Source organism: Bombyx mori, chromosome 6 (assembly GCF_030269925.1).
Source record: "Bombyx mori chromosome 6, ASM3026992v2".
NCBI classification, from domain to species: domain Eukaryota; kingdom Metazoa; phylum Arthropoda; class Insecta; order Lepidoptera; family Bombycidae; genus Bombyx; species Bombyx mori.
This window is the reverse complement of record NC_085112.1, coordinates 5,224,479-5,237,471: the sequence shown is the minus strand read 5'-3', so window position 1 is coordinate 5,237,471 and position 12,993 is coordinate 5,224,479. Positions and strand designations below refer to the sequence as shown.

The 12,993-nt window shown below is 44.5% G+C and overlaps 1 protein-coding gene across 1 annotated transcript; it reads right to left on the bottom strand.

Annotated features, from left to right (window-relative positions):
- Positions 1-25: 25 nt before the first annotated feature.
- On the bottom strand, positions 26-1,722 carry shx1 (special homeobox protein 1). Its single transcript, NM_001146065.1, has 2 exons — positions 1,687-1,722; positions 26-874 (listed from the first exon to the last, which is right to left on the bottom strand). Exons 1-2 carry the CDS (start codon positions 1,720-1,722, stop codon positions 26-28), a joined length of 885 nt encoding a protein of 294 aa, NP_001139537.1.
- Positions 1,723-12,993: the final 11,271 nt, after the last annotated feature.

The window sequence follows — 12,993 nt, the reverse complement described above, 5'->3', positions numbered from 1 at the left end:
GTTTAGAAATACTTTGAATCACAGGTCAATATTCATATTGGGTGTTCATACTGTGAATCCAGGATAAGTCCCAGGACATATTATTGGTATTCGGCATGGGCGGTGTGCTCGCTTGCATTGAATTTCCAATAGGCTGATTAACCTCAAAATCCTGTAACTTTAGTTGTTGGAGCCCTGTCCCGGGAGCTCCTGTTGAACTGGCAACCATTCCATTTACTGTCGGAGGCTGAAGTAACGTTTGATGTCCATAGGTCGGCATGATCGAATAAGGTTGTGCTGGTTGACTTCGTTCAGTAAACCTTAGGTTATTGAATGTATAGTTGTGATATATTGGAAGTGGGCCTAAATCTGGCGAAGAAGCAGTCGTGCTGGTTTCTTCAGACTCTCCTAAGCGCTCCGTCAAAATCTTTTTCTCTTTCATTCTTCTGTTCTGGAACCATATTTTTATGGTCCTCTCGTTGAGCTGTAAGATTTCCGCCAGCTCCAAGCGACGTGCCCGGTCTAGGTACTTTGTGCGAGTGTATTCTTGCTCTAGTTCCGTCATTTGGTTGCTAGTGAATGCTGTTCTCACACGCTTTGGTTTTTTGGCGCCTCCATTGTTAACTTTGTTTACAGCAATGTTGTTCCATGTTTGTGCTGGATTCACAAGTCGCGGAACACCTGTACCTTGTGTTGGCCATGTCGGAGCACTTAACATACTCATGTATGGATTTGTGTTGTTGTTAATGTATACGTTAGCTCCGTTTGAGCCGCGAATAAAGCATGACTGCTGATTCGGAGGCTGAAGTCTGATGTTTTTGTGTTGTGCTTCTGCGTTCGTGAGAACGGGGTTTTCCGGCATCACAGACTGTTCCTGATGATTGTAAGATGAAGTCTGTAAATAAATATATTTTATTATTATTTTCAGTTCTCAAAAATTAGTTAAGTTTATCAAAAATACATTGTTCACAGAACTGTAAGCTTCTCAAACAGTAGTAACAAATTAATCAATATGGTTAATCTATACTAATATTATATAAATCTGCAGTGGTTTTTACGGATGTTCCGTTATAACAACCGAACCATGCACCCGATTGACTTGAAACTTGGTATCCATGTAGAAAATGCATATTCTTAATGGATAGGCATATTTATGTGAGTGTTGGACTCCCTACACCAGTGGCGGGGACGTTAATGATGAGAATCTTTGTGGGGGTGAGAAATAATAATGTTACTTTTAAATGTCCAGCGAAACGGACGTATACAGCTAGTTTATTTTTAAAATTATTATATTTCTTTAATTTCTAAATGGGTCAACTTGCTAACAAAATTTTCAGACGAGACTTATAAAAATATATATGACGACATCCCAGCAGTATGAAGCCATTTCACTGTCTTAACATTGCCGTTGTCTATGAACAACGCTGGCGGTAGCTTGACTTGTGGGCAGGCACGGATAGGTACCACTATCCTGCCTATTTTAGGCGCGAAGTTGTAATTCGTTCCAATTTGAAATATGAGACAGTTGTTATAGTATACAATTCAGACTTAGACCTGGTGTTCCAAAGTTAATGGCGGCATTGGTTAGGTGATGTCTACGGGCTCTGGTAACCACTTATCAACCACTAAGTACACGACCAACTTTTCACTAAATACGCAAATGCTCTTAGAGCAAAACACAAATTTGCAAAGTAAATAATTACTTACCGAAGGAACTTGAGGCGCACCGTCGCTTGTATTCATTTCTTGATTCCACTGAATCTTGTTAGGATTGAACTGAGGCAAATTCGAAAAATTGTAATTACACGATTCCATTTTTGTAACTTTTTATTTCGACGCTCTGTACACTCTCGACGAAGGAATAATTTCAAATAAACTCCCATACAACTCAATCCGTTTATATATTGCAAATTCTCAATTCAAATCAATAGGTTTGTAGAAATGGATGATTAAAAAAGGTACGGAGACAATTAAGTAATGGATTTTAAACTAACAACTACACGAAAATAATGAGCAAAAACTAATTATATACATAATTACGGTAAAATAAATCGATGCTTAATGAGATTCCGAGTATTTTCTAATTAAAATATTTATCACGTAAATATTAATATAATAATATATATCTTTATAAGTTATATTAAAATAATACATAATTCGTTTATGAATCAAGACACAAAACTTTGAATACTGTTTTATTGTTCTCGTTTGACAAAAAATCAATTTAAACAACTTAAAATTTTAAGGATTACAGTAAGTGATTGAATTCACATACCTACCTATCTATGATTACGTGATATTCTCATTTTATATGTATTTCAGGCTGTTTCTTTTTTCATATTTATTTCGATAATACAACATCTAAATGCTAGTCCAAATATAAGTGAGTTTTACGACCGGTGTACACATATTAGTGAAAACAATACTATGCAATCCCACGTAAATTAATAAGCCATTTTAACAGATATTTCTTTGTCACTCACTACATGAATAGTCGCGGACACCGACACGAGAACCCTCTCATCGTGGCCGCTGGCCCAAAGCACGTCATTACGGATCCTCTCGATCCATTAACGGTGCTTTTAGGCACCACAAGCACCGGTCACCGTCCTCGTCGAACCCATCGCGTGTGACGAAGGGCTCGACGAGCGAATTAACCCATAGGCACAGCCCACTGAGTTTCTCGCCGGATCTTCTCAGTGGGTCGCGTTTCAGATCCGGTGGTAGATTCTGCGAAGCACTGCTCTTGCTAGGGTCAGTGTTAGCAACACTCCGGTTTGAGCTGAAATAGCCTCCCAAGGCTATCAGCATAGGTATAAAAAAAAAGCGGACAGTCGATGATATCTGGTTACCGGAACTCATAAATATTTGTGGCTTTTAACGGGTCATGTCTTCACAACAAGATCCGGCTAGAGCACGTTGCTTGTGTCGCCAGGCGTTGCACTCATGCAAACACACAGAAACTCCAAACCTAGTCTAATCACCATTGAGGTGCATCCGTAACAATAGAACTTGCCCCTCTGGAGTAAAATCGTAACTCAATAAGAGGTTAGAACGATCTTATTTTTATACACAGACGTTATATAATGATACGGCATTATGGTGTAATTTTCATTAGATCACATTTTTAAATGATCACATAACGTCACTAATTCTAAAATCCTAGCGTAAGTAGGTACCAAAGAGGTTTATATTGACAGGTGAAAGGCTAGTTATTTGGTTCAGCGACATTTTTTCAACTTCAAAAGACAGCTATTTAGTGCTTAAAAATTTGAAAAAATATCAAGGAAAAAACTTCTTCTGCTATTTGAATGTGGTAAACGTAATTGAAGTCCAATTATAAATATCGAATTGTTGATACTAATACAAAACGGACCTTTAATTACAAAGATAAATGTCGTGTATAACCGAAATATATTAAACCAAATAGCCTTTCTACCCTCGATATGGAACAAATCTATATATTAATACGTGAAGCAAAAACTTTGTATTCCTTTTTACGAAAATTGCGCGGACGGAGGAGTATGATATTTACCACACTTATAGAGAATATAGAGAAGAAGTGTACAATGCTAATTTTTTTTTTTTTAAATAATGCATAAAAGATACATTAAATCAATAAATAAAACATTACACACACTACATACCATGTATTTGACGCACACACGCATGCATACTATTTATTGTCAAACTTTTGTTCTTGACGTCTGTGGTCAAATTGAGAATAGATTAAATAATGTTTGTCTTTATTAATATTTTTTTATAGTTTAGTCTTGGCGAAATTTGTGATTATAGAAGTATAAAATACAATCATAATAGCGTACAAACTTACAATTCCAATTAATTATAGTCGAATTTCGACTACTGCGGGACCACTAGTAGTAATTATTTTGAACTGCCTACCTTGTCGTGACGAAATTACGTAACGCAGTGAAAAACTAATCTATACAGAGAAAAACATCTAGGTATAAAAAATTCAAAAAATGTGTTCAAGGAAAAAAGTTGTTTTACAAAATTTGCATTAAACGTTGAATGACAAATAGCTTTATTTTCTTGATATCTTTTAAAAATTACATTACATATAATATTATATTACCTATACAAGTGACTAAGAGTAGGTGTATGTTATTGCTCTTAATAGAATATTTGGCTATTTCACACGATAATACTCATTTCAACTCTTAGAGGTGTTATATTCATGTATCTATTACTGGTAGAATCCTGCTTAATTAAAGCGCCAATCAATTGTGTCTTAATGTTAGGGTAAGGCCACATGCTATATCAATATATTTAAATGTACGCCTTATCACCTCAAGTTGTATGGCGGTATTTACGATATGATCGTGACGGTGACCTTCGGCATCGGACGAGTCGGAAGATAGTCTTGCTTATTTACATAAGCACGAAAACTGAAGAGTATTCAAAACGTCAGAAAGAAAGGAAAATAATAAATGCGAGATTAAGCCGTAATAATATTTTTTAATTAATTACACGCTTTATATTAGCTTCTCTTGTATGTATCTTTGTAACTGACTCCTTTAGACGCGATTTTGACCCACTTTAAACGGCCAGATTTCATTCAAACTTTGTAGATTTATCGAGGACCGATGACAATACACTAATTTGATAAAATTATTCCATTATTCAATTTGAAAAATAAGATTTTTGCCAATTTATAATTTTTTTATCTATAGTCGATAAAGCAGGAACTGATGTTAAAAGAATTGATGTTAAAGTACTAAATAGTTTTAAAATACGCTTTGATAGAAAATTTAACTAAAAAATGAAAAATAAATAATAGTTTAAAAAAAAAACTAAAAAACACGCTTTATATAAAATTCAATTAAAAAATAGAAAATAAATTTTACTAAATTTAAATTGAAAATAGTGTAAAATATATTTTATTTAAAAAAAGCGTGGGGTGCTTTTTAAGATATTATTGAAATAATAATTCTTCTACTGTCAGAAAATCTGTCAGAAAAATATTTATAACTAATAACACCATGCGCCCACGCTTTAATTTTAAAATTTATTAAAATTTATTTTCTATTTTTAGTTGAATTTTATATAAAGCGTGTTTGTTAGTTTTTTTAAACTATTATTTAAATTTTCTTATTCGATCGAAATTCGACCATAATCATTGACACCTCTAGGTTTTAATTTATTTTCTCTTTTCATTGGTTTATATTATTATATTTTCTTGTTTAATACCTTCTTATCTTCAACACAGATTTGACTTTAGAGTTTACACGCTTGTAATACCGCCTCTTTGGGATCCAATTAATACTCCTTGGCAGTGCAGGGATTTCAAAAATATATCAGTAAAGAAAAATTTAAAATTATAACTCACATACGACTCATTCGTATTCTCGCTTCTTCACGCGCAACACATAACGCTATCTTAGAAATATTAAAATTTTAATTAAATGCGTGTTCTTCTACAACCATTCAAACATACTAGAACTTTCAATACACATTATGAAGTGCTGGCCTCCAGTTCGGCGTCGGAACCCTACCACTGGAGAGGACTCCGGACCACGGCTTGGAGGACATTAAGTAAGTTACGAGTTTTGTATTCTCTGATTCAGAGCTTTTTATTTCTTAGATCGATGTACGAGCTCACGGCCCACCTGGTGTTAAGTGGTTACTGAAGCCCATAGACATCTACAACGTAAATGCGCCACCCACATTGAGATATAAGTTCTAAGATCTCAGTACAGTTACAACGGCTGCCATACCCTTCAGACCGAAACGCATTACTGCTTCACGGCAGAAATAGGCAGGGTGTTGGTACCTACCCGTGCGGACTCACAAGAGGTCCTACCACCAGTAATTACGCAAATTATAATTGATTTTTATTACACGATGTTATTTTCCTTCACCGTGAAAGTCAATCGCGAACATTTGTGAAGTACGTATTTCATTAGAAAAATTGGTACCTACCTGCGGGATTCGAGTCCGGTGCATTCGTATGCCTAATCATTCATTTAAATGATCACCGGAGCTCATAGACATCAACCACGTTAATGCCGCCACCCATCTTGAGATAAGAGTTTTATAGAAGTCTCAGTTTTTACAGTACAACGGCTGCCGGACCTTTCAATCAGAAACGCATTACTGCTTCACGGCTGAAATAAGCAGAGCGGTGGTACATACGGGCTCACCAGCAGTGATTACTCGAATTAAATTTTTTGCCGGTTTCGTGCCATTCTCCGACCATACTCATGGTGTAGCTATTCAAGCGCCATACTAGCTGCAAAGGCGTGAAGAAAACTCATTCGATTTTTTATGTGAAACACGAAGGAAATAATCGGCTGGTCTAGACCAACACGTCATCAGCACTTTGTGGATATTTCAAAGGCGACAAAAGTATTCACCAACCAGAACTTACTGTTGCTAGGGCGTGTTATAAGCCCACACGGATACGTACCACCATCATGCTTATTACTGCCGAAAAGCAGTCATGCTTTTCTCTTTGAATGGTGAGTCCACCGTAATACAGTACAAATGAGATTACCACCTGATGACTATAGGTGAGTGGCGTTCATGTGATGTATGCGGGGTCCGATAATTACTTGATACCGTATCGGCAGTAAATTAGTACAATCTACGCATTAAGTAATAAAACCAACAGCGGAGATTAAACTAAATGTGAACTGTTTCGTCTTCTCTCATAATAATATCTATCTATATCTATATATATAAAAATGAATTGCTGTTCGTTAGTCTCGCTAAAACTCGAGAACGGCTGGAACGATTTGGCTAATTTTGGTCTTGAATTATTAGTCGAAGTCCAGAGAAGGTTTAAAAGGTAGATAAATATGAAAATGCTCGGAATTAAATAAAAATAACAATTTTGTTTTCCCTTAGATGTGTGCCCCATCGGACGGATTCCTTTCGTTTGTTTTAAGTTTATTTTATACAAAAGTATAGGTATTTTATTTATCGATTGAGGCACTACAAAGTCTGCCGGGTCAGCTAGTACTAATATATAAATCTACAGTGGTTTTTACGGATGTTCCGTTATAACTACTGAACCATGCATCCGATTGACTTGAAACTTGGTATCCATGTAGAAAATACATGTACTTAATAGAAAGGCTAATATTTATATGAGTTTTGGACTCCTTAATAATAATGACAATAAATATTCCGGACGGCCACCGCTCAGGTTTCGGCCACCACGTGTGATTTTTAGACTTCTTACTCGTGGCAAACGTGGTGGCTCGAGTATTGCCGCAGTGGCTGTCGCGGAACGGGTGCTGGGATTGGTTCGAGGAAAATAACGAAGTCTTCAAGTATGGCGTTCACACGGTCCTCGTGGCTTGACCGGCGCAGGGCGTAGGAGCGAGTCTTTTCTTGTTCGGTTGGCGCTCTCCTCTTCTTTGGAGAGGTCTTGACTCGTCGGCTCGCTGTCTCGAACTGAATTTGCAGCTTTTTTTTTTTTTTTTTTTTTTTTCCTACCTATGCTGATAGCCTTGAGAGGCTATTTCAGCTTCACCCTAACGTTAGTAGGTGAGCTCGCGGGGCTCAACCGGAGAGTTGCTAACACTGACCCTAGCAAGAGCAGTGCTTCGCTGAATCTACCACCGGATCGGAAACGCGACCCACTGAGAAGATCCGGCGAGAAACTCAGTGGGCTGTGTCTATGGGTTAGTTCGCTCGTCGAGCCCTTCGTCGCAAGCGACGGGTTCGACGAGGACGGTGACCGGTGCTTGTGGTGCCTAAAAGCACCGTTAATGGATCAGGAGGATCCGTAATGACGTGCTTTGGGCGACGTCGACGGTTTACCATTCGGTCTACTGGGTCGGGTATGTAATTTCCAGCGGCTACGATGAGAGGGTTCTCATGTCGTGCCGCCTTCTCAAAATGGCGCAGCGATGCCGACTGTAGATACTTACTAAAAGAGTCGAGCTCCAGGTCGTCGTGGAGATCCACATTCCTAAGGAACCAAGGCGCTCCGACGGCTATCCTGCAGAATCGTGATTGAATAACCTGAAGGGATTTCAAGTTGGTGCGGGCTGCGTGAGCGAACACTACGCTTGCATACGTCATGACGGGGCGTATACAAGTTTTGTAGAGAGTTACCTTATTACGGAGGGACAGTTTGCTTCGACTACAAAGCATTGGATAGAGTCGTCCTAGAATAAACGCGGCGCGGTCGCGTACCGTTTTTATATGGGGACGGAATGTCATCCCTCTGTCGAGGGTGACGCCTAGATATTTGACCTTCGAGACCCACGGAATGGGCTGGCCAAAGAGAGTGATGGGACTAACGGCGGAGGTGTTTGCGCGCCTACTACGGAGTGGGATGCTCGAAGTGATGTTCGGAGGGCGACCCCTTTTGAAGAGCACCGCTGCGCTTTTCGTGGGGTTGATGTCTATTCGCCACTTCCGGAACCACTGTCCCAGGGTGGCTACTGCGATCTGGAGTCGCCGATGAAGCAGCGACATCTTCCTACACGAGTAGTAGATAGCCGTGTCATCGGCGAAGAGCGCTAGATGGGTCTCCGGAGACCGGGGTATATCATTGATATACAAACTAAATAATAACGGGGAGAGCGCGGAGCCTTGCGGGACTCCGGCGGTCAGTTGACGGGGACGAGAACGAGTTCCCTCTACTCGATATCGAAACGAACGGTTCGACAAGAAGTCTCGTATGATGAGCACGAGTCTGTCTGGCACTCCCATGTTGTACAGTTTATAAATTAAACCGTTGTGCCAGACTTTGTCGAACGCCTTCGCGATGTCGAAGAAGAGGGCGCCGGTCGGGATTTGTTTACGCCTATTTAGTCCTATCAGAATGTGCTCCGTGAGGCGGTGCACTTGTTGTACGCACGAGTGTTTTGAGCGGAATCCGAACTGTTCGTCTATGAGAATTTTGTTCGCGGTAACAAAATCCCAGAGGCGTTTCCTAAGGAGCCGTTCGTAAATTTTTCCTATCGTCGAGAGGAGACTAATCGGACGGTAACTAGAAGTTTCGTTTGTCGGTTTGCCCGGCTTATGTATACCGATAACGTCCGCTTCTTTCCACACCGCGGGAAAGATGCAGTGCGTCATAGCGGCATTTAAAATTGTAGCCAACATTGCTATCAGTTGGACTGGCAAGAGTTTAAGCGCGCGGTTGTGGATGCCGTCGGAGCCGGGTGCCTTCCTAGGTTGTAGGTTGTGGATCGCGTCTCTAACTTCGTCGGTGGTAATGGGGGGTAACGCGTCCGAGGGCGGCAGGGAAGCTCTGCGCTCGACCTCCCTGTCGACTAACTCGGTGTGTTCGGGGTCCGCGTGTTGAGTGCTGGTGGTGCACTGCTCTTGCAATGCATCGGCCAGCAGCTCAGCCTTGTCATCGTCATCGAATGCCGGTGGTTGGCCTGAAGGGCGTACGAGGGGAGGCATAGTGGCTATAGTTTCGGATTTGAGAGTCCTAGCTAGTCGCCAGTATGCTTGGTGGGAGGGCGCGAGTTGTTCTAAATAACTATGCCAATTATCGTTACGCGCGTCGCTTAAGCGGGAGTGGACTTCGCGTTGTAGACGACGCATCCGAATCCGGTTTGAATGCGTGGGAAGACGATCGTAGGCCCGGATTGCCGCGTTCCTAACTCTTAAGAGATTCCTAAGATCGGGGGACAGTCTGATGCGGTGGAAGCTGTCCTCCACATCGACTTCTTTAGAAGATCTAATGATCGCGGAAGATATGTGATCGGTAATGATGTTTATGGATTCGACGGTGTCCTCGGGGGATAGATTCGAATCCGGGCCGTAAGGGAGGATTGGCGGAGCGGTGTCGGCTAGGCACGTGCCCAGCTTATTCCAATCCACCATGGTCCTCGTAACAGTGACTGGGTTGTGGGGGCGACCGAGCTGCATAACGACAGGTCGGTGGTCCGAGTCGAGCTCTGACATTGCTTCGATGGAACGCAAGCGCAGAGTTACGTTCCTCAGCAGTGCCAGGTCTATAGTGCTCGGACGGAGCGCGATGTTATACGGATAACATGTTGGAGTTGGGGGACCGACTACTTCAAAGGTAAGGTCGTCTATAAACGCGTCGAGACGCCTACCATTTATGTTTGAACTGTGGCAGTTCCACCTAGTGTGGTGGCAATTTAAATCGCCTGCCAGGATGACGGAGTCTCCCATGCCGAACAGTGACTCGATGTCACTGCTCAGAAGGGGCTTGTCCGGGGGGAGATAAACGGATGCGATGACGATCGGCTGGTGTCCCGTCAGCGAGATACGGCACACTGACGCCTCGATATGTGAGAGCGAGGGAGTATCGAGAGGGACAACGTGCAGGGCCCGCCTATAGTAAATGGCAGTCCCGCCTTTGGAGGCGGTGAGTCTGTCATTCCTAACCATGACGTAATTCGCGACTTTCGGGTCGCGACGCGAGGGCTTCAGACAGGTTTCCTGCACTAATAGAATATCTACAAGATTATCGCGGAGGAATTCGAAAATTTGATCGCGTTGCCGCGCGAGTCCGTTAGCATTGTAGAATGCTAACGTAAGGGAATACGGTTTTTCTCTACCTTTTTGCGCCATTGATTACCGGTAAAGATTTTATAACGTACGCGACACGGACTCATAAACGTCCATGTGATCGAACGCGGCCGCGAGCCGCTGTTCGGGGGTTGTCGACCTACGGATAGCGTCAGCGAACGATCGCAGACGGTCGAAGTTCACCGCGGTGACGAAGTCGCGCACGAGCGCGAAGTCGTTGGCGGCAGAGGGTTGCGGGGGACGGAACGCGGGCGCGGGGCGAGGTGCGAGCAGGGGCTGAGGCGCGGGGCGTGTCGCGAGCGGGGGCGGGGGTGCGGTTTGTGTTCCCGCCTTCGTATACGGCAGCGGCTTTTTCCACGCTGAAACCGTGGGAACTGCAGCCGGCACGAAGGCAGGTTTCGGCACTGAGGGTGCCGAAGTCTTTGGGCCGACGGTTCGCGGAGCTGGGAGGGTTGAACGCTTGCGCGGAGCCCTAGGACATCCACGGTAGTTCGCGGGGTGCCCTTGCTTAAGGCATAGGACACAGCTTGGGGGTTCGGTCGCGGTTTCCCTAACACGCGAGCAATCTAGTGTGGCGTGGTCGCCGAGGCACTTTACGCAGCGGGGGCGCGCGTGGCAATTACGAGCCGAGTGGCCGTAAAGCTGACATCTGTAGCACTGCCCGGGAGTGCCACGCTTGTGGGGGGCTTCGATTGAGATCCCGGATAGGCCGCAAATTGTCGTGAGACATGCGATCTTCTTTTTGGCCTCCGGGGTGGGTTCTAACGCCACGAGTATCATATTATAGGGCTGTTTGCCCCGCCCGCTGTGCATCCGGTGCACACTAACTATCGGGAGGGCCTGAGCGGTCAGATCCTCCTTTATGTAGTCGATGTCGAGTTCTTTAGGGACTCCGCGTATCACTACGCGGAGCTCGCGGTCCTCCTGAAGAGCATAGGTGTGGAAACCTATGTTCTCCTTTCGGAGGTATGCTGAGAGGGCCCTATGGTCGCCCGGCGTTGCGACCTTTATCTGAATCCCATGCGCGACGTTACGCGCATGGGTATAATTAATTTTATTTGCCTGAAGGGCCTGGGAAACGCGGTTCCACGCAGTTTTTTCCTGGAGAATCAGCGGGGGCGGGGCAGCTGCTTTAGGAGCGGGCGCGGGCTTGGGACGCGGCGGCGGGGTTACGCGGCGAGCGGAGTCCGACTCCGGTGTCACGACTACCTGCGGGCGGGAGGCGGTCGCGGATTTTGTCTGCTTCGTCGTGGAGCTCCGGGACTCCACGGCGCGAGTACGCTTTTTACCGCGCGTTACGGTTTGGAACCCATCCGAAGTTCCAGGCTGAGGGCTTGACGCGGATTCGAAATCCATCTCCGATTCGGTATCGGAGCCTGAACTTGAAACGATCGAGGTCGCGGCGGACGTAGCGCGTGATGACGTAACCGACGCGGGCGCGGGGGTGGGGGTAGCGCTAGGCGCTTCGTGAGTCGCATCGTGGGAACGTGCGCTCGAACTTGACGCGGCGGCGGGGGGTGCGCGGCGTGCCTCCGAGGCACGTTTGAAATACGCGGCGACGGACGCGGGGGGGGAGGGATTGCCACGAGAGGCCCTATATGCCAGATATTCGGCCCTAATTGTCGGGTACCTTTCCCGGAGGAACCCGACAAAATCACTATCACTGACACTGTCACGATCTTCAATCATCTTGCTGTCTTCTTGCCCGGGGGGGGCGGCCCCGGGACTTTTGTTGAACTCGCCGAAAGGCGAGGCCCCGGATAGGATAGGATTTGTAACCCCCCTGTGCTGCAGGACAGCAAGGAGCAGGGGGGGGGAATGCCTATGCCGTGAAAACGGCAATCGGCGGGGAAAAGGAAAGGAACCCGCTCGGGCTGTATAGTGCTACAGCAGGCAGAATCGCGAGCGGGGGTCTAGTCTTGAAAAAGACTGTTGTTTTTGGGAAGGGTTAGGAAATCGCTAGCCTGTGAGTGCCACAGGAAGCTGAACGTAGCGATTGGTTGCCTTGAAAAAGGCAGTTGGTAAGGGTGGGTTCGCGGTTACAAAACTTTAGCGCACAAAATGGACCTCGATACGCAGATCGCAAGCGACCAACGGATCGGCACGTCCGCACTACCGAATTGTACGCACGATGTATTCACGGTCACTACACTGTCGAGCACAACAGTGAGTTCAGAGACGCGGCTCGCAAGCGGGCCACGGATCGGAAAGCACGTCCGCGCACGACCGAGTCGTGAGCGAGAATGAATTTGCAGCGAGGTAGGCCCCTTATTTATGGTCGCCCACGCGCACTCGGCCAGCGCTATTATGAGTCCGAGCACGGTGGGCGTCTATTGTTCTCTCGGCCGCCTCGCTCGCCTTTTGTTTGTCTAGTCGCTCTATTAGTTGCCCGTATTGTGACTCGCCCCTGCGTTCCCACGCCAAATTAAAGACCACGAGGACCAATCTTTATTTTCAAACAAATATTTACAAATTACTTATTTCTATTTACATTTGTATGCTAACTATTTTTAACATACC